Consider the following 23,914-nt stretch of genomic DNA (forward strand, 5'->3'; position numbering starts at 1 on the left):
CTAATATAGTAGGATCATGAGAACATAGATCTGTTATAGAATTCAGTGAGAACTTAGAGGCTGTTTAATCTAACTTCCTCATTTTACAAATGAGGAAAATGAGGCCCAAGGAGGTTGTGACTGTCTGAGGTCTCAAAAGCAGTAATCATTAGAGGGGGATTTGAACTGGGGTCCTCTGAATTCAGAGCTATCTTTAATTCTTGGACATTATGAATTTTCTCTTCATTGCCATATTTAGTCGTCTTTTCTTAGTCCTAATCCTTTTTAATTATCATTTTGATACTTTCAAATAGCTTACTTGGCTTACTCTTCTCTCTGGATTCTCATGACTCCTATCTGTTTGGTTGCTTTTTCTTCTCTTTCCTGGTCTTTCCAGGGCCTTGCAGGTATAGTCCAAGACTCTGTCATACACTCACTTCTCTCCTCTCTCTATACACCTTCTTTTTGGGATCCCATCAGCTCCAATAGATTAAATTATCTCTATGCAAGGGACTATCAGGTCTATGTCCATCTCTTTTCTCTCTCAGGAGCTCAGTTCTATATCATGGACTCTTCACACAGGGTGGATGCCTCACAGTCATCTTAAAATTCAAATCTCTGTTATGGTGGAAGGCATGCTTTATTTTTACTTGTGGATCTAGGTTCAAATCCTGGGTTTGTTACTTATTTCCTATGGAACATTAGTCAAATCACTTATATTGTCTAAGTCTGATTTCCTCATTCACAAAATGGTGGAGCTTTTTAGATTCCCTCTATTCCTAATCTTTGATCTTTGATCCTCTGCCTAAAGCTGAACTCTGTCGTCATCCATCCCGCACACTCCTATTTCTTATATTTGTTAGCAATATCATTCATCTTGTCATTCATGTTCACAGTAAGATAGTTGCTAGCCATGTGACCCTTCCACAAATCACTTTACCTCTTGCAGCCTCAATTTCTTTATCTTAAAATAGAGGGGTAACTCAATTACCTCTAAAGTTTCTTCCTGCGAAAAATTTGTAATGCAGTGGTACTATTATTCTCTTTCCAATTCATCCACCACAGAGTGGCCAAAGTGGTGTTCTTAAAGCTCTTACCACTCTCAGAAAATTCCAGTGACTCCCTTTTGACTCTAAATAAAATGCAGAATCCTGTCTTTGGCTTTTAAAGCATTTCACAGTTCGCCTTCATCTTACCTCTCCAGCCTTATAAATTACTACTCTTTGTGTTGTTTCCATTCTAGCCAAACTGGCCATCTTGCTTTCCCACGTATATCCCATCCCATATCTCTCGGTCTTTACAGTGGCTAACTTCTTTGCCTGGCATTCACTGTTTCCTCATTTCTGCTTCTTAGTATTCCTTCCTCACTTCCATCTCTGAGAATCTATAGGTTCCTACAAGCTCAAGACTTTTCTTGATTCCTGTCCAACTAGTTTTGCTTCCCCTCTCCTGTCGCTACAACTTACTTCATATTTACTTTTTTGTAAATATAGATAGAATGTAATCTCTGTGGGGCAAGTTTGTTTTGTTTTTGTCTCTATTTCCAGTGCCTGGCATAGTGCTGACATATTAATAGATACTTAAATAAGTACTTGAATGATTGATTAATAAATTACTTTTGATTGATAATTGAATTCTCTTGGCAGTAACCAGCTTTTTCTCTCTAGCCTTGCACCAAAGTCAGGTAGAGGTACTTGTTGTGATGACAACTGTATCAGTATCACTTAATATAAGAAAATGTGAATCTGTAAAGATCAACAATCATGGCTGTAGGCTTGTAAAAATAAATGGAAAAAATATACTTAAACAAGATGGTTGCACTACTTTTAACTAGTCATAGTACTATTTCTGTCAATCTGGCAATTTGTTAAGAATGAATATTATACTCAAATTTACTATCTTTTCTCTTCTGCAGAAATAAATATTAAATTAAAGCAATTTAATGACATCTCATTTGTCTTAATACAATATATTTGCTCCTTTAGTAAGAGGGGATTCTACTTGGTTAGGGTAAAATCCTGAATCTGCAGCCAACTCATTAGTCAAATCTTAGGACAAATAAGAGAAATAATTTGATTTCCATCTACTATCTGAGTACGAGATCATTTTGTCATCTTTTTCTCTTGAAAAGTGCTTCCATTTTTATTGGGTTTGTAATTACTGTGTAAATACACAGTATATTCCTATAATTTATTTCATTGGAACTAGTTTATTGGTTCAGAAATCTGATTTTCCAGATTAAACTTTCTTGGGTTGGAGGTTCAGATCTCAAATGATTTAATTCAGATTTTTATCCCTAGTAAAATAGGTTTAACGTTTGTATCTTTCAAATGAAATATATCAACTTGAATTTCATACTATTTCTTCATCGATATTAAACATAATCTGTCATGTTGCTCATTAAGAGAATATTCTAATAGTTTCCTTACTAATTTCTGAAATGTATTTTATACAATTTTCTGGACTTCTAACCTGAATGGATTCTACATTTAGATATACTTCAGTGTAATTAAATAAATAGTACTTAAGAATTCTTTGGAACTTGTGTGTACATGCACACATGGGCACATGCAAGCCCAAAGCTGGAGAATGTATATTATGTAATATTTTAGTATAATAGTTTGGACTATGATGAAATGTAGACATTTATTTAATTTTGCTGTTGACACACTCAACACTGTTAAGCACTTTACAAAGCACTTCTTTGGATGTATTTGCAAGTTATATTTAGTGGCACACAGAAGAGAGGGAAGTAGAAGAGGGAGTGTTTTCACTTCTTGATACTGACTAGAATAAACCATTGTTCCAGCATATAGTACTTATGATTTCTTCATAATAAATTGGTTTGTTGAATCTCTAATGTGTTACTCTTATACCTCACAGTGGATAGAGTACTGGGCCTGGAGTTAGGAAGACCCGAGTTTAAATTTGACCTCAGTTATGTGTTAACTGTGTGACCCTGGGCGAGTCACTTAACTTCCATTTTTGTCTTAATACACTGGAGAAGGAAATGGCAAATCACTCCAGTATGTTTGCCAAGAAAACGCCATGGACAGTATGGTCCACAGGGTCATGTAGAGTTGGACACAACTAAATGACTGAACAGTGACAAAAATGCCTCACAAAATATGTACCATCCCTCACCAGAGCTAGGTATGTTTCCCAAACTTTCATTAATGCATTGTTTTAATATTTAGTTCTACTTTTCCTTAATGGTTTTTATAAACTAAATTTGCTCATGTTTTGCTGATTTTTTTTGAGAGGCTAGATTTTAGATAATTATTACCCCTCTTCTGTAACCTGTTGTGCTGTTTTTTTTCTATTCTAATATGACTTACCTTTTTCCTTAGAACTTAGGCTCTTACCACATTGTCCAAGGGGACTATTGCCATCCTGTGTGCTCTGCCTTATTAAATTCTCCTTCCCTCCCCAGTTTTCTTGTTTTCTATTTATCCCTTTCTTACTCAGAATTCTGCTTCTTAACAGCTTTACAGTTAACATTCATTAAGATTGCACATCTGGGCTCCTTGTCCCTTCTATCATGGAACTTTTATATATAAAAAATATGATAGATATACATGAGAATATTAAGCAATATGGCAAATATTTCCCCAAATTTCTATTTTTCCATTTTTCTTTCTCCTTTGTCATTTACTGGAGAGGAGAAAAAAATACATGCTCTTTTATCTTACTTTTCTCCTTCCCCCTCTGTTCTACTCATATTACTCATGTTCTTCTAACAGCCTTGTGCTTTTTATCACCAAATTTACCTTTCTTTCCTCCTTCAAGTAGATTTTAAAATCTATCCTATATATCCTATAATATATGAAACATATAATAATAAATTAGTTATGTTGGGAAAGTGCCTGGTGCTCATTAAAGAAAGTCAATGTGTATAAATGTAAGGCATGATTATAGTGATTAAAATAGCAAATATTGCTCAATTTTTCAATTCGATAATTTATATCACTAATTTAAAAATTGGTTGAAAATGTTTAATTTCAGTGTTTTATTTTGAAGGACATATAGAAAAATACATAGAATGACTCATAAATAGAATGATCCATTATCTGGCATACTTATGTAATGGGATGTTCTGCATAATTGAATTTTCTGGTTAACTAGAAATTTTTTTTGATGATAGTTACTTTAGTGAGGAGTTAATGTATACTAACCTTAGGATGTAGCTTGAAAATTGTTTTGAACAAAACTTTGAGATAAACCTGTTCTCTTTCAGAAAAATGGACATGGAAAAATGGAAAAATGGAAATTTGGGGAAATATTTGCCATATTGCTTAATTTATGTATATTCTCATGTATATCTATCATATTTTTTATATAGAAGTATAGTGCAAAATGTTTCTCTTACTTTAGGGTTTTGGTTGAGTTTGAGGTAATCAAAGTTTTTTATTGCAAGAGGCAAACTTATTTGGAGGGATGAGAAAATAGACTAGCACATACTGTAAAAGACAGAGAAATGTATTGTGAATACCACAAGTTTCATTAAACAGATAATTGTGAATAATTTAATTTTGATAATAGATGAACATCTGTACAGCAGGTTTCTGTTTATGGGTACAACATCCTCCTCATGTTAAAAGAAACAAACAGAACATAAACTCCATACTTTTTACAGAGTAGCTCCTTAGCAGATCAGTCAACATTCCTTATATCCTCTTTGGAAGGAATCCTATATCCGTGTTTCAAAGCCTAATATTAGGGTTTTAAAAAAAATTCTCTGGACTGTGGTTTTAAAAAAGAAAGCTGCAAAAGGCTTTAAGGAACATATACTAAGTACTTTACTATTGCCTTTTTTGTTTTTGTTTTTACATTATCAATTTTTATTTTACAGAAAAAATTCAAACAACTATGTCCTTCATGTATTAATTCTTGGAAATAAAAAGAAAAATAAAATCACTTGTCTTATTAAAAAAAAACTGGATTTAAGGCAGAAGAAAGGAGGAAAATAAAAATTGTTTATGGTTTGCCACAAATCAAATATTTAATTAAAAATAAAAGCTAGTCAGGCTGACTTTCTATAAACTAAATCCTCTAATGTAAGTAAATCTCGTGCTTTTTTTTAAAAGCATGAGTTTAAATCTATTTAAGTGCTCTCTTCATGTACCCATTACACACTATTTAACAAATTAAAAAGCTATTAGAGACTATCAGGTAAATACATTATTTTTTCTCTCTTAAATTCATGAGTGAACAAATGTTTATATGCATAAAAAGGCATAAGAGTTACTACTGGGGCTAGCAAATATGCTTTTTAAAGGCCACCTCTGTGACTATCTAAAATACTAAATGTAGGCAATAAATAATGGCTTATAGGAAAATTACAACATTTTCATTTTACACTTTACTACCTCAGACTTAACATAAGGCTACCAGAAGCAGTTAGACTTCTGTCACACATTGATTTTTAAACTGGGTAGTTTGAAATTGTTGGAATTGAAGACTAAAATATTTTAAAACTCTATTGTGAGTGTTTTTCTATGGAATCCTAAGAATAGTTGGACTAATTTGTATTTCTGTTTGAAAACAAAATTAACTAAAGGTCTTGTTGTCAAGTGGGATCTGTCAAAGTTTAAACCTTATTCAAAATAAGCTGTCACATAGAAAAGAGAATATTAAGTGATACTAAGTACTAAAGGAAATGTTTTAAATAAGGAATTGAAAAATTACTTGGTCTCTTCTGTAAAAACTATTGCTATTGAAATTTTATTTGTTTCTGAAGAGCAACTATTTGGAGAAACAGTGTCATATGAAAAGGGGAATTTCTTCCCTAATTTTTGATCTCTGCAACTCTAAGTCATTGAATATCTCTGGGCATTACTTTCCTTATCTATAAAATGAGAATGTAGAGGCATTATGGTTTAGGTAATAGAATGGCCTGGAGTCAGGAAAATCTGGGTTCAAATTCTGCCTTTGTTACCTATTTAGCTTTGTGACCATGGGCAAGCCACCTGGTAGGTCTTAGGCAGCTCCCTAAGCCTTTTCTATTTTCTGCAGTGGTACAAGGAATTCCTACGCAGGGACTTTACTACACTGACAGTATCACAGAAGAAATCACGTGTAATAATAAATCACCCCAAGGTGCTGAGATGGAATGAGAGCTTTGTAAACTTTCAAGCTCTTTCTATATTAATATGCTTGCTTATTTATACTATATTTTGTCAAAATATGGTATTTTTGTTTTCCCTCTACTTCCTTATTGAATTGATTTAGGAAATAAGGCACAGGAAAGCTGTGGCTTTGCCAGGATTCTATAGTATGTTAGCATTAGTGCCAAATAATAAGCTTATTTCTCTTGTGACCTCATGACCTTTATTTGGTTGCATTTTACTCCTTTTCTCTTACAATTAGGATACTCAGCAAGGCAAAGATAACAAATCCTTTTATCCATGTGAAGGAGTTAGATAATTTGAAAGACAGTATAATTTTTGTTTAGAATATTATAAGGGAAAATTTTTTTAAATGCTACTACTTGTATTTTATTCAGGTCCCTTAGAAGAAAGTACAAAAAAAAAATGAAAAAAATTGTCATGCTGATTAAGTCAGTTGTTTATATGTTGAGGTAATAAGTCCTAGTGGAAAGTGAACTGGTTTTGTTTTCAGAAGACCTGTGTTTTGTTGTAGGCTCGCTTAATGCAAGGCCCCTTCCAGGTTGATTTCTAGGATTTCCTGATTAAATAACTTCTCTGAGCCTTAGTGTGCTTTTCTAGAAAATAGGGGTAATATGACTTGAAGGAACTCTCAAGAATTGGTAAGAGGAAAGTGCCTTTTAAAAACTTGTTTTACCAACAATTTTTAGCATTTATTATTATGTTGTTATAGCATACAGATAGTGAAAATAATTCAAGACAGCTTTATTTTTTATAAGCACCTTTTCTCCCCAGGAGATAAAAACTACATAATAATAATAAAATAATCATTTGACATAGTTTGCTCAGTTGGAATGACCATTACTTATTCTGGATCACGAATCATTTGCAAGCCTTAGAATCATTATTTCAGTCAATAATTTCATAGTTTCCTAGCGTCCATTGAAAACAAAAAAGAAGATGTTCAAAATTTTGTGTCTGAATGAAGTACAGAAGGAGAAATGGTGATGGGTGTGTTGTGATGATAATGATAACCAGGGTACAGATAAAACTTGCATTTTTTGTACTGTGAGGCTGCAGTCCTGTCACAGAAATCACATTTGATATTGGAGGCAGCTCTGAAGTTTATTATAAAAATTAAAAAGTAGGATTTGCTGGTGGTATCTTATGTTCTCTACACATAAAAAAATCCATTTATATTCCTTCCTTGTATATTTAATTCCAATAATTTTTAAATGCAATTCACTTTTTAAAAGAAAGACCTAAATGTATTTTTTTTACTATAGTGAAAACTACATATTGTAGGCTTATTGCCACCTTCATCATATAAAAATCATTGCTTTAGATTTTTTTTCATTATATAATGTGGTATTTTATTGATACACCTGAGTTTGCAATTGCAATTTTCTTTTAAATCCTTTGCCTGTTCAGGTTTTCAGTCTCGAAAACTGAGAAAAGGAGTTGCTATTTTTTCCTATATGTAATTATGGATAGAAGAAAGAATATGTAAAGTTAATTTTTTGATATATTATTTATAGTAAATATGGGTTATTGTGAGAAAATGGTTGGCTTAAGAAACTAAATTAATTCTAATTATAATTTGAGGTTTTAAATTAAAATGATATTCAAGTTAAATATTAACTTAAGTGTATCTACGGTAAATGGCTCAGAAAACTGAATTTAAAAAATAAAGCATACAGGTTTTGATTGAATTTTAAAAGTGTATACTGTTTTAAGGCTATTCATTTATTTTAATTTTTTAGAAAATATGACTTACATGAATATTTTCTAGTGGACAGAATAATGACAAAATATACACAATGATGTTACTTTAACAAACTGCCATGCAACATATACATTAAATAATGAAGTTGAATATATAAGACCTAATCTATTTAACATTTAATATTGAAATTTTACAGTATAACCAATACTTTAAAAATTTCCTCCTTATTTGGCAGTCATGTTTTTACAGTTAAAACAAAACAAATTTCTTGGGAATGGGGATTTGGTGAAAACTTGTTTTTTGCTTAATCTGTAACAACCTGTGGTACTAAACATTTCTCTCTTACTTCACTGTCTTCAAAAGTAATTGTTTTATTCCTTTTAGGATCTATCCAAGAATTGTGTATTACAGCATTATTAGGCATAGGATCTGCTTCCACAATTGAAACAACTCGCTTTTTCATTTTACTTTTCAAGACTTTTTGAAATTTTTGTCTAGTAAATGCATATAGTAGAGGGTGAAATATGGTAGTTCCATAGGCCATAACTAGAAAACACAATCTTAGTTTTACCAGAAGGTCACTTGGGCCCAAACATAAAATGGTGGTGTTTAAAACAGAAATTGGTGTCCAGCAGAGAAGAAATGTTGAAATAATCAACAGAGACATTCTGAAGACTCTCTTTTGCCTCTCTCGTCGTTCTCGGTGTCTCTTCACGGCTCGCCGGAGAGCAATTATGACAGAAACAGAAGTTCTTACACCAAAAACTACATTTCTCCCGCCACTGCTTTGGGATACATCAGTAGTCTCATGCTGTGTGGTCAGAGAAATTGTCTTTTTCTTTCTTGCTTTCTTCTTTTGCCCTGTTGAAAATCTTGTGCCTATCCGAATATTTAGGGCTTGAAGTATTTTGGTGTAAGTAATTAGCATTACTATAACAGTGAAAAAGAAGATTGGAATCTGTACTAGCAGATGATAGTACATCCCCAGCTCAGTGTGGTATTCATTTCTACTGACACAGAGAAGTGTCTTGTTTTTCCATCTGCTTTCACTTTGAAGGCTGAAAAAATTGACCTCAATAAAGGGAATTAGGAAAGAGAAAAATGAGACAATCCATATGGATGTCATTAACATGACAGCTCTTCCCATCGTCAAAATTCGGTTTGCAGGTTTTACAGAGATGTCATATCGGTCCAAAGTGATTGCAAAAACGTTGATTGCAGTTGAGACACTTGCAAAGGATACACAAGCCTCATGGAAGCAACAGATCAGAGCAGTATTACTCTCCAACGAAAGTAGAAGAATAACTATAGTTAGAGGAATACATCCTACACAAATAATTACATCAAGTACATGAAGATTCATTGTAATAATGTTACTGACAGAGTTGATTAAGTTGGATTTCATGCAGTAAAGTACCAACACTGTGAGGTTGCTGCCAAGTCCCAGTACAATTTCTAACATGAGGAATCCAGTGAGAGATACTTGAAAGCTTAATGGATATGATGATGATGGGTACATATTGGTGTTGATGTCGTTAATGTCATCTCGGACTGTAATGTTAGATTCAGACTGCATGTTGATTTCCGGAATGGGAGAGAAACACATTCTTTTGGAGCAGTTGGTTTTTTTCCTAGAAAGTGAAATAAAATAAACTATTTGATTTCCATACTTGTAATCATTTGGATAAATACCCAGTGTATATGTTCTCTTCCTGTCAAAAATCTGTTTAGTCTTATATGTATTTCTGAATTTGATGTTTAGCAAAATTTACAAAGAAAATGTGTCAGTCTTAATTCATCAGGTTCACTGTGTTATGTTGTAAAAGGGCATTTAGAATGTACATATACATATATATGTGTGTGTATATATGTACATATATATTTATTCTTGAAGAATTATCAATCTAAGGCTTTCCTTTATGGATTATAAAACATTTTAAATATTAAAAAGATCTTTTGTTTTTGTAAAAACAACTTTTCGCTTTCATTTTTAAAAAAAGAAATGACAAAATGCTTTTAAAATCCATTGATATATAAATACTACTTTTAAAAATTTAGTAAAAAGTCTAAATTGTTAGAAAATATACATATTGCATATTCAGTATTGATTATAAGTAGTATAAATGTAGATCTCCCTTTGAGATGTTTTTCTGTATAAAGATTTCAGATTAAAAGTACAGCTTTTAGGTGTTAGGTATTAGGATTCTTTTAAACACTATTTTCCTATTCTTGACTTGAAAAATATACATTGCATAGCCAATAGTGTGTTATGGTTACACAAGAAGATTTTCCCCCATGATACCCCAAATTTTAAGTACTGTGATTAGAATATTTCATATTAGTTATTGAACTTTATATTATACAAATTTGTGAAAAGATTTTAAAAAGATATGAAAAGAAGTCACCTTGATGTGTACCAGGACAGTGAAACTTTAATAAGATGGCATTCAACTTTCACATGGAAAGTTTATTTCATGACCGCACCCTTTTGTGGAGCCTGAGAGTTGAAATTTAATATCTCAATAATAAATTTGCATTTTCAAGATGTTTTAAAGTATGTAACTGTTGGCTTTATTTAAATCCAGGGTTTAAAGTGAAAAATGAGACTCTGGAGAAATCTCAGAAATATGTGTTTTGGAGGTTTTTAAAGTTGTACTTCTAAAATTATTAGAAATGAATAATTTTGAAGATAATTAGAACATGTCATCTATTGCTAGTGATGTAGATTCATATTTAGTAACTGTCTGTTGATCCATTTGCAGATGGAACGTGCATCTTTCAGCATGTTCGGATGTCACGTATACAATATCTTACATTTCTGAAAGAAAGCCAATCAGCCATCATTTCGTATATTTGAAATATAAAATGTCAGCTAAAGTGATCATAGTCTTTTAGGCACGAAATAGGAAATATCAACTTCAGAATTGAACTTAAGCTCTTCATATTTTGCAGGTTTTGCCAAGCTTATATATCATTCTAGGATGTAGATCCATTTATATTGTTAGCTTAAAAAATTATTTCAGAAGCTGTTTTAAGTGATTATAAGATTGAATTCTCTTAAACCAGAACATTACTAAAGGCGTATTTCTTCAAATAAGGCATGGTCAGAACTCAAACTGAAATCCTGTGAAAATGGAAAATTTTAAATGTGCCAAATATTTTGAGCTGACAGATTAAACATCAGGTCTTTGTCACATCAGTTAGATTTATGATTAAATAAAAGCAAAAAATTTCAAGTTAGAAACATAATTAGAAAAATACATCTTCATGTCAGGGTTCTGTCTCTTTTCTTGTAAATGTTAAACAGTGATTGGGTGCATGCATCTTTTGACCTACCTGTTTTCTGTTGCCTCAGGGGTCTTTCAGCTCATTATGGCAGTTTGTCAAAAATTGATACATGATGTCATTGACAGATTTTTGACATGCATTTTCACCTGGCAACAGTGAAATAGCAATGTTCTATTTCCTGCCTTGTAGAATATTTAATTTATTTTTGTTCCAACACTTCAGCAGCAAGATTTATGTTTTAAAATGAGATTTTATTGGCTGATAGATTTCTAAGGACAAGTACACATTATTTGTGTTTCTTTTGCTTTTTAAAGCCACTACTAATAAAAACAAGAACTTCTTAAGTGATATTAATTATATTGCCATTTTGAGGACTATGTGACTGTATATTTTTATTTTCCAGGCTATGTGAAAATAAAAATAGAGGCATCAGATTTCTGACTTCAGAAATGTATTTAGATATCCTTTTGTTACAACTGGACATTTGTTTCTATAGTACTCTTGTTCATTAGTTCGACTAATGTCTTGATCACATAAATTTCTTTATGTTATAAAATCCAGTTCATGAGCTTTTGATAAAGACCATCTGCTATTTAATTTGGTTTATTTTCATTAAAGAAGGATACATAACAGATCATGAAATTCAGAGAAAAAATATCCATTAGTCATCGTGACAATTGATATGAATAACTTAATTTGTAGTGCAGAAAACCTGATATAGCTTCATTTAGCTTGCTGGTGAAGTATGCACATTCTCCTTTTGAAAATTCATTTTCATTGTTTCTTCACGAATCAGTTGTTTCCACAATTTTGATATTTAAAGTAGAAAATCCTTTAAAAATGCTCACCATTTTGTTTTCAGCCATATACCATTGCATTCTTCTTATGAAAATATCCAATGTCTTCTCTTCAGAGTACTGATTTGTTATGCATGCAAGCAGTCATACAGACTTATTCCATGTTTTTGCTTTAACTCCTTTATGTCTTTAGAAGTACACATTATATCTTGTAGGTTGTGGTTCAGACTGCTAGAAAGATGTTCAGTCATTTGCATTCTTCATAATGTCAGTAGCAAAAACTGAATTAGATGCTTTATGTCCTTGGAAGAAAAAGAAAAAAAAGATTAAGATAAAGGATGTCTATTAATTTTAAATTAACAATGAAAAAGTTACCATAATAATGTTTATGTAAAACCTATTTATAAAAATACATTAGGTCTGTTATTAGACCTAAAACCATCCATGTAAAAATAAGGAGCACCCTTTTACTCCGTAAAATTGTATTTACTCCCTAGTTAATGATAGTGTTAATACTGCCAGTGAAAGAAAAAGAGAAAAGCTGAATCCTTCTTAACAACTGTTTTCTATTTCTGTATTTGAAGCTAGCTTGTATTTTCAGATCTCTGGAGTAAGTTTACCCTATACACACTATGATATCTTCTTGTCTTTGTGATAAATTTGACAAAGCATCAGCTACCTTAGGAGCAATACAGCTTGTTTAATAACTGTTTGGACATTGCTTGAAATTTACTGTCCCAAACCAATCTCATATCCGTATTCTACAGGTAAAATTTTCATTGGTGTTTGGTTTAAATAGTTGAAATAGATAAGCTAATGCAGAGAGGTGAGTGCACATATAGTATTTGTTCTGTGAACAAATCCATTATCATGCTTGTGCCGATGTCATTAAGCAGTGAAAAACAGCTATATAGTAAACCTGTTATTTCTTAAAAGAATTTGCTCATGCATCAATATGTGTAAATTTTTTTTTTGGAAAAAATCTATTTTGACATTAAAGATATTTAGCTAGTTTAGAGTGACTTAAAAGCAAGTTTTCATAGTGAATTAACAGAAAATGTCCTTAATACTCAGTTAATGCATTTTAAAAGAATTACATGTCTACAAAGCAGTGCTTTTTAAAATAAAAAAAACATTAATACATGCTTATCAACAGGCAGAATTAAACTCAAAAATTCTTAAAATTTAGGCTGAACCATCCTTTTTCCAAAGTAATTTTACCAAGCACAGATTATGCTGTTTCAGGAGCAATTAATAAGGAACATATCTTACCTCTGCTTAAAGATTGGCTGTATTCTTGATATATTTGAAGCATTTCCAGTTTTGATTGATTCATTTCGTTCACTTGTTAGCAGAGTACTGAGGGAAGAGGGTCATAAACATCTCCTCAAAAAATGACCTTAATGAAAATATGTTCCTGGACTGTGCCATTGTTTCAGCACTCCTGCTAATGTATGGAACATGTAAGGCTGCTTAGAGGCTGCTGCAGTCCCTCACTCTTCCGACTGTGGAATCAATAAGCATCTGAAAATACATAATGAAAGTAATTTAACATACTGAAGGCTTCTTGTCTCCAGAGGCAACATTTAGATTCAGCCTTTCTAAAGAAGAACAGCAGTGCTTCTCAGAGGAAAGCCTGTTCTGGGCAGCGTTTGCAGAATGACAGCCTACCTTGTCGCTTCTCTTCACTGCAGAGAGATGCAGTGCATTCACTAATTTTGATTGGTCAGTTGTGTTGGGCTTAAACTGTGCTACATATGTATAGCAGTGATTTCCCTCCCTCCCAACCCTCTCCCCCCACTGTTTTATATATGGATGCTTTTTCAAAAGGCTAAATTTATAAATGTATTGAATGTGATTCTCGAATAGATTATGCACTCATTAGTCTTTATCTTTAAAATAATTTGCTCTATTTTGGTTTGTTCTTCAATAGTGCCAGCATGGAAGAAAATGCAGTGATGGAGAGAATTACACAGTATAAAGTATATATTCTTTTTAGAGCCTTTGATAATTATATTTAAGAATATCTTGGTGCTATGTAATCTTTTTGTTGAAATTCTTTGTCCTGTAACTAAAAAAGGAACTACTGCATCTTTACTATGAACCAGAGCGCATTTTAGCCAGTATGTGTATGCAGGTCTTTATTCTTAATGTGTTCCAAATGAGTCTAAACAAAACAACATATTTAAAATCATTACAGATACCTTTATTTATTCAACAAATATCTGAGTCCCTACTATGTGCAACCTGTGGTGATAAGCACTGAATGCAGCAGAATATTAATCACAATATGATCAGGATATTTAATTTGTAATATGTTTTTAAAATTAGGTTTTCTTGCTTACTCATCTTCACGTATACAAGTAATCAGGTTAATAGTATGTTTTAGAAAAATTCTATAAAATTTTATTATATTTTTTGCACCTTTAGTGATACTTTTATTTTGTACTTACGGGCCATTTGCTAACATAATTTCTTTTTAGTAGTTAATGCTGTCTTTGACGTTTATGTTTGTGTGTTTTCTCTGAGAAAGCAATTTAGGAAACTTTTGTTAAGTACCTAGAATGAATGTGCAAGGCACTAGTGACATTAAAGATAACAAAGTAACTTAGTTACATGTTTTATAAGTTAGACAAAGATAAAAATTGACCACTTCAGGAAATAAAGTTATGTATCCAAGAGAAAAAATTCATACTGTAGATCCAAAAAACTGCAAGCTTTAACTTAAAATATAGTACTATAGTTTTAGAGCTGGAAGGGGCTTTAATGATTTCTAGTGCATAGAATACCTTTCAATGTTCATTAATTTAGTGTTTTCAGATTCTCAGAAAGAACTCTCAAAATTTGGTATTATATATATATTTTCCTTTATAAAGTTATATAGTTTTTTTTATAAAATAGCAGATACACTTAGAATTATTATAATAATTTTGATTATTACTCATTTCAGAACCCTCAAAAGTATTATTTTGCTATTAATGCAGAATGATTTCAGTTTATAATTTGTTAATAGGGATATTCCATCAAAGCAATTCACATATAATTTTGACATAATCTAACAGCTTACCTTATCCTCTCCTTATAACTTGCTAAGGTTCTACATTGAGGATTGCATGTTGTCTGTATACAACTTGGAAGATACTTTACGAAAAATCTCCTTGTATATTTCTAAAAATTTCTTCACAACCTGTTATGTCAAAAATTTGCTCGTGCTAAAAGTGAAAAAAATTACATGTATTTAGAAAGTTTGAATTTTACTGGTCTACTAGCTATATTGAAAGACTGATGTGACACATGTTTTTAATACAAAACTGACTCCAGAGTAGGATTATTAGCATGACTTGGTAGCTTGGTTGGATAGAGATTACATTATGATAGCTTTATTTTACATGAACTTTTGTAGCTATACACTTGACTACTAAAAAGGAGAGTTCATTTATTTTTAGGAAGACAGTCTCAACATATCCTGTAGCATCAAATTTATCAAATATATAGATCATTGGATTCAGATCCAGATTTTATTTATTCTTGCCTGTAGGTTCTCCCCTTTTCAATCCATCCTTCACAAAGCTGACAAAACAATATTCCTAATGTCCCTGTTCCTTACAGGATAAAATACAAACTTCTTAGTCTAGAATTTTCCAGTTTTATTTACCTTCACTTTTATTCACATTATTTATATTCCTGCCAAACTAGACTACTGGGTGTTCCCTAACCTACCATCTTTAAACTCTTTTCACTTAGAAAGGTTCTTCCTCATGCTTGGAATTTATTTCTTCCTCACTTCTACTTCTTAAGAACATTCTTGCTCTTTAAGGCTCAGCTTAGGGTGGCACCTCCTCCATGAAGCCTTCCCCAATTTCTCCAGGGGCAAGTATTTATATTCTCTTTAAATTTTCTTGTAGCTTTTTGCCTGTGTCTTTCCTTTACAGGAAGCAATTATGTCTTATCACAGTTTACCTCATACTAATCTGTGTTCATGTCACATTCCAGGTATTAGACATGGGAGCAGGGATAGGATTGTTTTGTATCTTTGTAAGCGTAGCTGCTAGCACAATGCTTTCCACTTAGGTATTATATAATTTTTAAAAATTAAGTTAATGGAAAATAAATTACTAATGCAAAATTTAGCATATTAGTTTAAAGTGACAAAAAATCAAGTTACCATAGAAACTCAGATACTCATATTTGTGTCCTTAATAAATTTAATATAATTTTAGAGCATTAAAGTTGAAAAATACTCCAGATGGCGATGGTAGTAGAAAGACTTTTGGTTCTGAAGTCTGAAGACTTGCATTCAAATCTTATCTATATAGTATTTTTCTAGCAGTTGGGCTTACAAAAATGAAAAATGACAGCGTTTCTAATCTGACTTCTACTGGAGGGATATAAATGAATTGGCATGTTCACAGATAAACTTCAGTATATGCTATGAAAAGTAGAAGGTTTAGATAATACATAGTCTTTGCCCTCATGATCTTATAGTTTAGTAGGAAGTTAATACACATAATGTTTACCTGTACTTATTTCAAAGACTAAATGATTTTATCAGTAAGTGTCTTTCAGTTATTCATATCAAAACCCCTCCATGCTTTAATAGTCGGTATCATAGTGAAAAACTTCATTATCCAGTATGTAACCCCTTGATGATGAGCCTCTGAATGTAGCCATGCAGATCTTAAGATAGCAGATACACAGTCTATCACCAGACCTCTCACTGAAAACTTTCTCAGCTTTGTGGGTCCTGTGAGAGCTTGTGGTCTGCTGGCTTAGCTTTTGAAAACCCAGCAGTGGATTCAAGACAGTGCAGCAATACAATAAATGTTATGTACCCTTTGCCTTCAGGAGTGTACCATATTAGGCAGAGGAAGAGAGACAAAGTTTATATAGGGAGCATATGGTGTGATAAGAGGTTAGACATTTAAGGCAGATAGCTATTATATACAATATGAACTGAGTAAGACTCTTACTAGATGTGTGACCCTGGGGAAGGTATTTATACTCTCACTTCTGCAGGCAATTTTCTAGGACTCCAAGCTGAATGACAATTGCAGGTCTGTATATTCATAGAAGTGTCTTCTCCTGTGAGTGCCTTAGACTCAGAAAATCTCAGGGTTAGGTAAAAAGAAAACAAAACATTAGAGAGTTCGAAAATAAAATGCTGGTGATGTGTGAGGTGGAAAGTAATTACTGGCTGGGGTCATCAGGAAAGGTTTCCTGTAGTAGTTGACTTTCTGAGTGGGCCTTAATGGATAGCTAAGTGGTGAACAGGTAAAGATAGAAAGGAGAGCATTACATGAAGGAATAACATGATCTTAGAATACATAATTTAAGTAACAACACAGTATATAATAAGCACATTAGAAAAATATATGACAAAATGTGAGGGGAAATAACAGTTGTGTTGTAAAAGAAGAGAAGGATTTCAGCAGGCTGAAATATGGGAGAGGGTAAGCATGTGATAGACTCAGCAAATATAGAGAAGGAATAAAGTTAGAGAATGGGAAATGTATAGTTTGGAAGTAATGTGGAATATATGAAGAAGAATAGAATGAATAGAGTCTGCAAAGGTAGTTTGAAACTAAATAGTGGGGTGGAATATTTAAATTCACCCAAATATTTTTATGGCATCTCCTTTTTAATAATTTATTAAACATTTACTAAGCTTGTTAATAATAATGCACAATGAATAATACTGCATAATGAATAATACTGCACAATGTGCTAGGAATGGAGGATACAAAGATGAAATATCACACAGCTCCTGCCCTCCACGGGTTAATAGTTTAGTGGGAAAATAAAACTTTAGCATGTAGAAATTAGGATGGTATAAGGTAGGATATAAACAGGGCAAAGGAAGGATTGAGACAGAATGCCAGTAGAAATACCAAGGGGGGGGCAGCTAGGTGGTGCAGTGAGTAGAGCACCGGCCCTGGAGTCAGGAGGGCCTGAGTTCAAATCTGGCCTCAGATACTTGCCACATGTACTAGCTGTATGACCTTGGGCAAGTCACTTAACCCCAATTGCCCTGCCCCCAAAAAACAAACAAAAAAAGAAATACCAAGAAGGAGAAATCACTTTTATTCACTTTTTCAAATTCAATTTTATTTTCAGTTCCAAATTTTCTTTCTTCCCTTCCCTCACCAAGTGAGAAGGCAAGTGAAATAAAACCCATTACAAATATGTATATAGATACACAACAAATTAGAGGAAATTATGATTGAATCTGCACTCTTTAGTGCATCACTTCCCTTTCTGGTAGTGGATAACATATTTCTTCATGAATTTTAGAACTTTGCTTGGTCATTGTGTTAATCATAGGTACTGAGAATTTCATACTTGATTACCTTTACAACATTCTTGTTTCTATATAAATTATTCTCCCGATTCTACTCATTTCACTTTGCATTAGTTCGTATAAGTCTCCCCAGGTTTTTCTGAAACAATCACTTTCCATATTTATTCTAGCACAATAGTAATCCATCATATTCATATACCGTAACTTGATTAGCCATTCCCAATTGATGCTCATCCCTTCAGTTCCTAATTCTTTGCTGCCACAAAAAAGCTGCCATAAATATTTTTATAGTATGGGTCCTTTTCCTCTTTCTTTGAATTCTTTGGGGATATAGTCCTACTAGTGGTATTGCTGGGTCAGAGGGTATGCACAATGTAATAGGTATAATGTGGTACCTTGGAGTTGTTTTAGTTTGCTTTTCTCTAATTGTTAGTGATTTAGAACATTTTATTCATGTAGCTACTGATAGTTTGGATTTCTTTCTCTGAAAACTGCTGATTCTTGTCTTTTGACCATTTATCACTTGGGGAATGACTCTTTTTCTTGTAAATTTGACTCAGTTATCCATGCCTTTAAAATGAGACCGTAATTACAGAAACTTCCTGCAAAGATTTTCCCCCTAGTTTCCTATTTTTCTTCTAATTTTAACTGAATCTGGTTTTATTTGTGCAAAAGTGTTAATTTTTTTGTAATCAAGATTATCCATTTTACCTTCTCTGAACCTTTCTATCTTTTGTTTGGTCATGAACTTTTCTCCTATCCCTAGATCCGACACATAATTTCATCCATACTCCACCAATTTCCTTATGATATCACCATTTGGGTATAAATCATGTATCCATTCTGAGTTTATCTTGGTATATAGTGTGAGATGTTGGTCTGTGCCTAGTTTCTGCCAGAATATTTTCCATTTTTCCCAATAGCTTTTGTTAAATATTGAGTTCTTGCCCAAATAGCTGGAGTCTTTGTGTTTATCAAAAAATAGCTTACTGCCTTCTTTTACTTCTATATATTGTGTACCTAATCTGTTGCACTTACCAATCTACTTATTACCCAGTACTAAATTGTTTTGTTACTCCCTCATTGCTTATATTTATTCCTTTGATATACTTTTCTTGTTTTATTGTTATAGCTAGCATTTCATATGCAATATTGAATACTGATGGTGATAAAGGATGTCTTTATCCCTAATCTTATTGGAAAGACTTCTAGTTTATTACAGATAATGCTTGCTCTTGGTTTTAGATAGATACTACTTAATCATTTTAAGGAAATCTCTATTCCCGTGCTTTTTAATGTTTTTAACAGTAATAGGTATTGTATCTTGTAATAAGCTTTTTCTACATTTATTGAAATTATCATGATTTTTGTCCTTTTTGTTGTAAACACAGTCAATTATACTTATGGTTTTACTGATATTGAACCAGCCCTGTTTTTCTGGTATAAATTGAGCCTGGTAATAGTGAATGATCTCTGAGACATTGATATAATCTCCTTGCTAGTATTTTATTTAAATTTTTTGCAGCAATATTCACTAACAAAATTGGTCTATAGTTTTCTTTCTCTGTTTTGATTCTCCTTGGTTTAGTTATCAAGACCGCATTTGTATCAAAGAAGGAATTGGTAGATTCCTTCTTGTTTTTTTCAAACTGTGTATGTATTATTAGAATTAATTGTTCTTTAAACATTTGGTAGAACTCACTTGTAAAGCCATTTAGTCCTGAGATTTTGTTCTTAGGGAGTTAATTTATGGTTCAGTTTCTTTTTCTAAGATAGAACTGTTTAAGCATTCTATTTCCTGTTCTGTCAGTCCAAGCAAAATATTTTTGTGAATATTCATTTCATTATGATTTTCAGATTTATTGGCATGTAGTTGGGCAAAGTAGCTCCTAATAATTACTTTTATTTTATCTTCATTGGTCATGAATTCACCTTTTTCATTTTTTTATACTTGTAATTTTGTTTTCTTCTTTTTTAAAAATCAAATTAGTAAATGATTTATCGATTTTTATCGGGCTTCCCTCCCCAAAATAAATCAACTCCTAGTTTCATTAATTCAGTGGGATTTTTAATTTCAGTTTTGTTAATCTGTCTTTTGATTTTCATAATTTCAATTTTGGTATTTAATTGGGGGGTTTTAAATTTGTTGTTCTAGTTTTTTTTTTTTAAATTCCCCAATTCACTGATTTTCCCTTTTATTAAAAGAGTAAAGAAGAAACAAATTAAATGTTTAGAGAGATAAAATTTCCTCTAATTACTGTTTTGGTTGTATCCCACAAATTATGGTGTATCTCATTGTCATAATGAAATTATTGTTTCTGTGATTTGTTCTTTGACCCACTCCTTATTTAGGATTAAGTTATTTGGTTCCCAATGAATTTATAAACTACATTTCAAAGGCCCTTTATTGAATATAATTTTTATTGTTTTATAGTCTGAAAAAGATGTATTTAATATTTCTGCTTTTCTGCATTTGTGAGGTTTTATGTTCTGATACTTGGTTAATTTTGTGAAGGTGCCATGCACAGCTGAAAATAGGAATATTGATTTGTATTCTTTCCTATCCAGTATCCTCTTGAGTTCTATCATGCCAATCTTTTTTTGAAATTTTATTCATCTCTTTAACTTTTTTCTTGGTTATTTTATAATTAGATTTCTCTAGGTCTGAGAGGAATAAATTGGGGTCTCACACTATTATTATTTTGTGTCTTGAGCTTTCCTGTCACTATGGTCGCTTTTTAAGGCTGGATTCTTTTTTGTTTGTACATTCTTCCAGTTTATTTCTTGCCTTTGGCCTTTAGGTTAGTGTTGGACTCTCCTCAGTTCTGGGGGTGGAGGGATGTCTGGCCTGCACTTCTGCTACTTTCATAGCTCTGGTTGAGGGTCTGGAAGTTTTCAGTACTTTCAGGGTAGTATAATCCATGGCAGTTGGTTCGTTGCCCTTTTAGCTTGTGTATAGTTGAGTTTCAGTAGACTTTTGCTAGATCCAGTCACTTTTTTGCCCACTGGGAGGTTCTGTAGGTTCAGAGTGATGGTACTGATGGCTCCCCTTTGGTTTTGGTTGCCTACCCTGTTTTTTTCACTGCAGGCCTATATGCTGAGCTAAAGGTAGTGACTCATAGGGAGGAAGAGAGGGATGGAAGGAGGGAGCAGCTTCTGTAAAGACTTATGTAATTGGTGTGCATATCTCTACCTTGGAGAAGGAAATGGCAAACAACTCCAATATCCTTGCCAAGAAAACCCCAAATGGGGTCATAAAGAGTTAGACACAACTGAAAAACAACTCAACAACATCTCTGCCAACACCTGTATTACCTATATCTCTCCCTAGAAATTAGGAATTGATTTTTAAAGATAGTTATATGATATTTGGATTTGAGGGCCTTCTATAGCAGGAAGCACACTGGACTTCAAGTTTGGAGAACTTAGATTTAAATCACGACTTCAGCATTTTATAGCTGTGTGACCAAGAACCATTCAGACCACTTCTCCGAGCCTGAGTTCACATATCTCCAGAATATGAATTCAATTCCTTATACTTATTTCACAGGACTGTTGTGAGGATCAAATGAGATAATGTATGTAAAGTATCAAGTTGTAATATTTATGAATATAGTGAAGGAATAGTAAGATCATAGACCTAAACTGGAAGGGATGTCAGAGGCTGTCTGTTCCAGCTTCCCCATCATACACTTTAGGGCCCCATTATATGTTTCTGGGGGTGGGCAGGGCAGGGCAGGGCAGGGCTAGTGCCTACTCAGAGTGACTCCTGCCACATCCTTTTCAGATTGAGTCCTGCTGCATCCTTTTTGTTGCTTTTATATAGAGAGTCATAGTTTTAGAACTGGCTAGTGCTAGAGAGCAAGTAAGCTCTGTCAGCTATCCATACAGGGAGGGATTCAAGTTAGCAGACTAGCACCAACTTACAATTGGTTACCAGCAGATTTGAGAAATTAGTTACGTGCAGTGAAGAGCAAAGTAAAATCCATGAAATGAAGCTTACTATAAATAGCTCTCAGATTCTAGGAAGTTTAAAGAAGAAAGGTGTAGTTCTTTCCAGGGACATTTCAGGCCGAAGATTTATCATGATAAATACATAGATCGAATTTCTTCATAGTAGGCAGTGGCGACCTGTGACATGGATGCCAAAGCCCAAATGTAAGTTGATTTTTTTAGTGCTCTAGGAATGCAAATTTGGGATGTAACATTTGTCTTTGTTCTTTCCTGTGGCACTTCCAGTTTCACAGCCCCACACTTTGGTCCCCACCCCAGGCCTATCTACTCCTAAAGTGTTGTATACTCCGAAATTATGTCTCTTCATCATTTAGTTTAGTCTATACTTCCATTCTCTTTAGTGGGAATCTCAGCTGTGAAGAAAGGAAACTAATGAATAAAGTTCATACAAAGTGTAATTGGCTTAGCCCACCCCAGTAGTTACATAAATAGAAACTTTAAAATGTAAGCCAATTTTTATTTCTTTTTTCAGTGTTGAAGGGTTAAAGTAGAGTTTTAAAGGTAGAGTAAGTAAAAAAAAAGTAGGTAGGTAACATAGGGAGAGTTTGATGTCAGGTCTTTACTGACTCAAAGTCAAGTAGCTTTTTCTAGTATACCATAAAATTTCCACTAGTCTGTATTTATTAGAATTTTTATGTTACTAATTTTTAAAAACTTTCACAAAAGTTTGAAAAACAAGTAAATTCCCTGATATCCCCTATTCAGTTTTCTCCATATATCACAGAATCTCATATTTCAGATGGACCTTAAAAGCCTTCTAGTCCAATTGTTTCTGAAAAGGAATCCCTTCTACAACTTCCCCAACAAATAGTCATCCCTCTTCTACTTGTTGACCTTTAGTGAAATGGAAGTCACTGCCTTCAAGGCAACCCATTCTTTTGCATGATTTTCAGCAGGCACCAAGAACCAGTAAAAAAGAAGGAATCTTTGCTGGGCAAGTGCCAGTAAGTGGTAACAGTCATTGGGTATATCTAGGTCACTAAAAAAATGTCAACCAGGAGGCTGCTGATTTGTACATTCACAAATTTATGCTTTTTTGATCAGAGACATATCATTCAGAGTTATTACATAAAGTCTGTAAGAACAATGGCATTACTTACCAAGAATGATTAGACTTTTGTGGTCTATTCTAAACATAGAAATTTTGCTATATTTATCTTAGTTTGTCTATATTTATCAACAGTATTAGAAACTGCAAAACAGAAATTCAGTAGTGAATAATGCCTTGGCAAACATCAAATAGCCTAAGATCACATCAGATTATTTTTCTAGAACTATCTTCTTCATTTATTTCTTTCTTATTTATCTTTTGTTGATTTGTATTTTATTAGTCGTGTATTGAAGCCTTCACACTATTAATGGTTTTCTGTCTAAATATTTTTGCAATTAATTTCTTTACAAGTTTTGTGGTTATGCTGTTAGATGTATATATGGTTCGTAGATATAGTTTGCCAATAGTAGCTTCCCATGTCCATCATAATGTTCACAATTCCTATTTTCTTAAGTCAGCTGAAGAATATTAAATTTCATTTAATGTTAGCCATGTTTCTTCTCTGCAACTTTTTAGAGGTCTTGCCTTTTATTAATTTGTCTGCCTTCCATTTTTAAGGGAATTCAGTTAATTTATGTTCAGAGTTGAAATTCTTAAATCTGTTTTTCCCTATATTGTTTTATTAGTGAAAAGTACAGTCAATCTTTATTTCAC

General features: G+C 32.7%; 2 protein-coding genes across 2 annotated transcripts in view; one reads left to right on the forward strand and one right to left on the reverse strand.

Moving 5' to 3' along the window:
* The window catches only part of COG5 (component of oligomeric golgi complex 5), a 368,496-nt gene that overhangs the window by 101,074 nt on the left and 243,508 nt on the right, over nt 1–23,914 (forward strand). The gene's annotated exons all lie outside the window — the stretch shown is intronic.
* GPR22 (G protein-coupled receptor 22) lies at nt 7,354–13,566 on the reverse strand. Its single transcript, XM_036761813.1, has 3 exons — nt 13,170–13,566; nt 11,949–12,199; nt 7,354–9,443 (listed from the first exon to the last, which is right to left on the reverse strand). Exon 3 carries the CDS (start codon nt 9,416–9,418, stop codon nt 8,117–8,119), a length of 1,302 nt encoding a protein of 433 aa, XP_036617708.1. The 5' UTR covers nt 9,419–9,443; nt 11,949–12,199; nt 13,170–13,566; the 3' UTR covers nt 7,354–8,116.

Source organism: Trichosurus vulpecula, chromosome 5 (genome assembly GCF_011100635.1).
Source record: "Trichosurus vulpecula isolate mTriVul1 chromosome 5, mTriVul1.pri, whole genome shotgun sequence".
NCBI lineage: Eukaryota > Metazoa > Chordata > Mammalia > Diprotodontia > Phalangeridae > Trichosurus > Trichosurus vulpecula.

What these genes read in the sequence shown, in the direction of transcription:
- GPR22 (XM_036761813.1), bottom strand. Translation starts at nt 9,418, where the DNA reads ATGTGTTTCTCTCCCATTCCGGAAATCAACATGCAGTCTGAATCTAAC.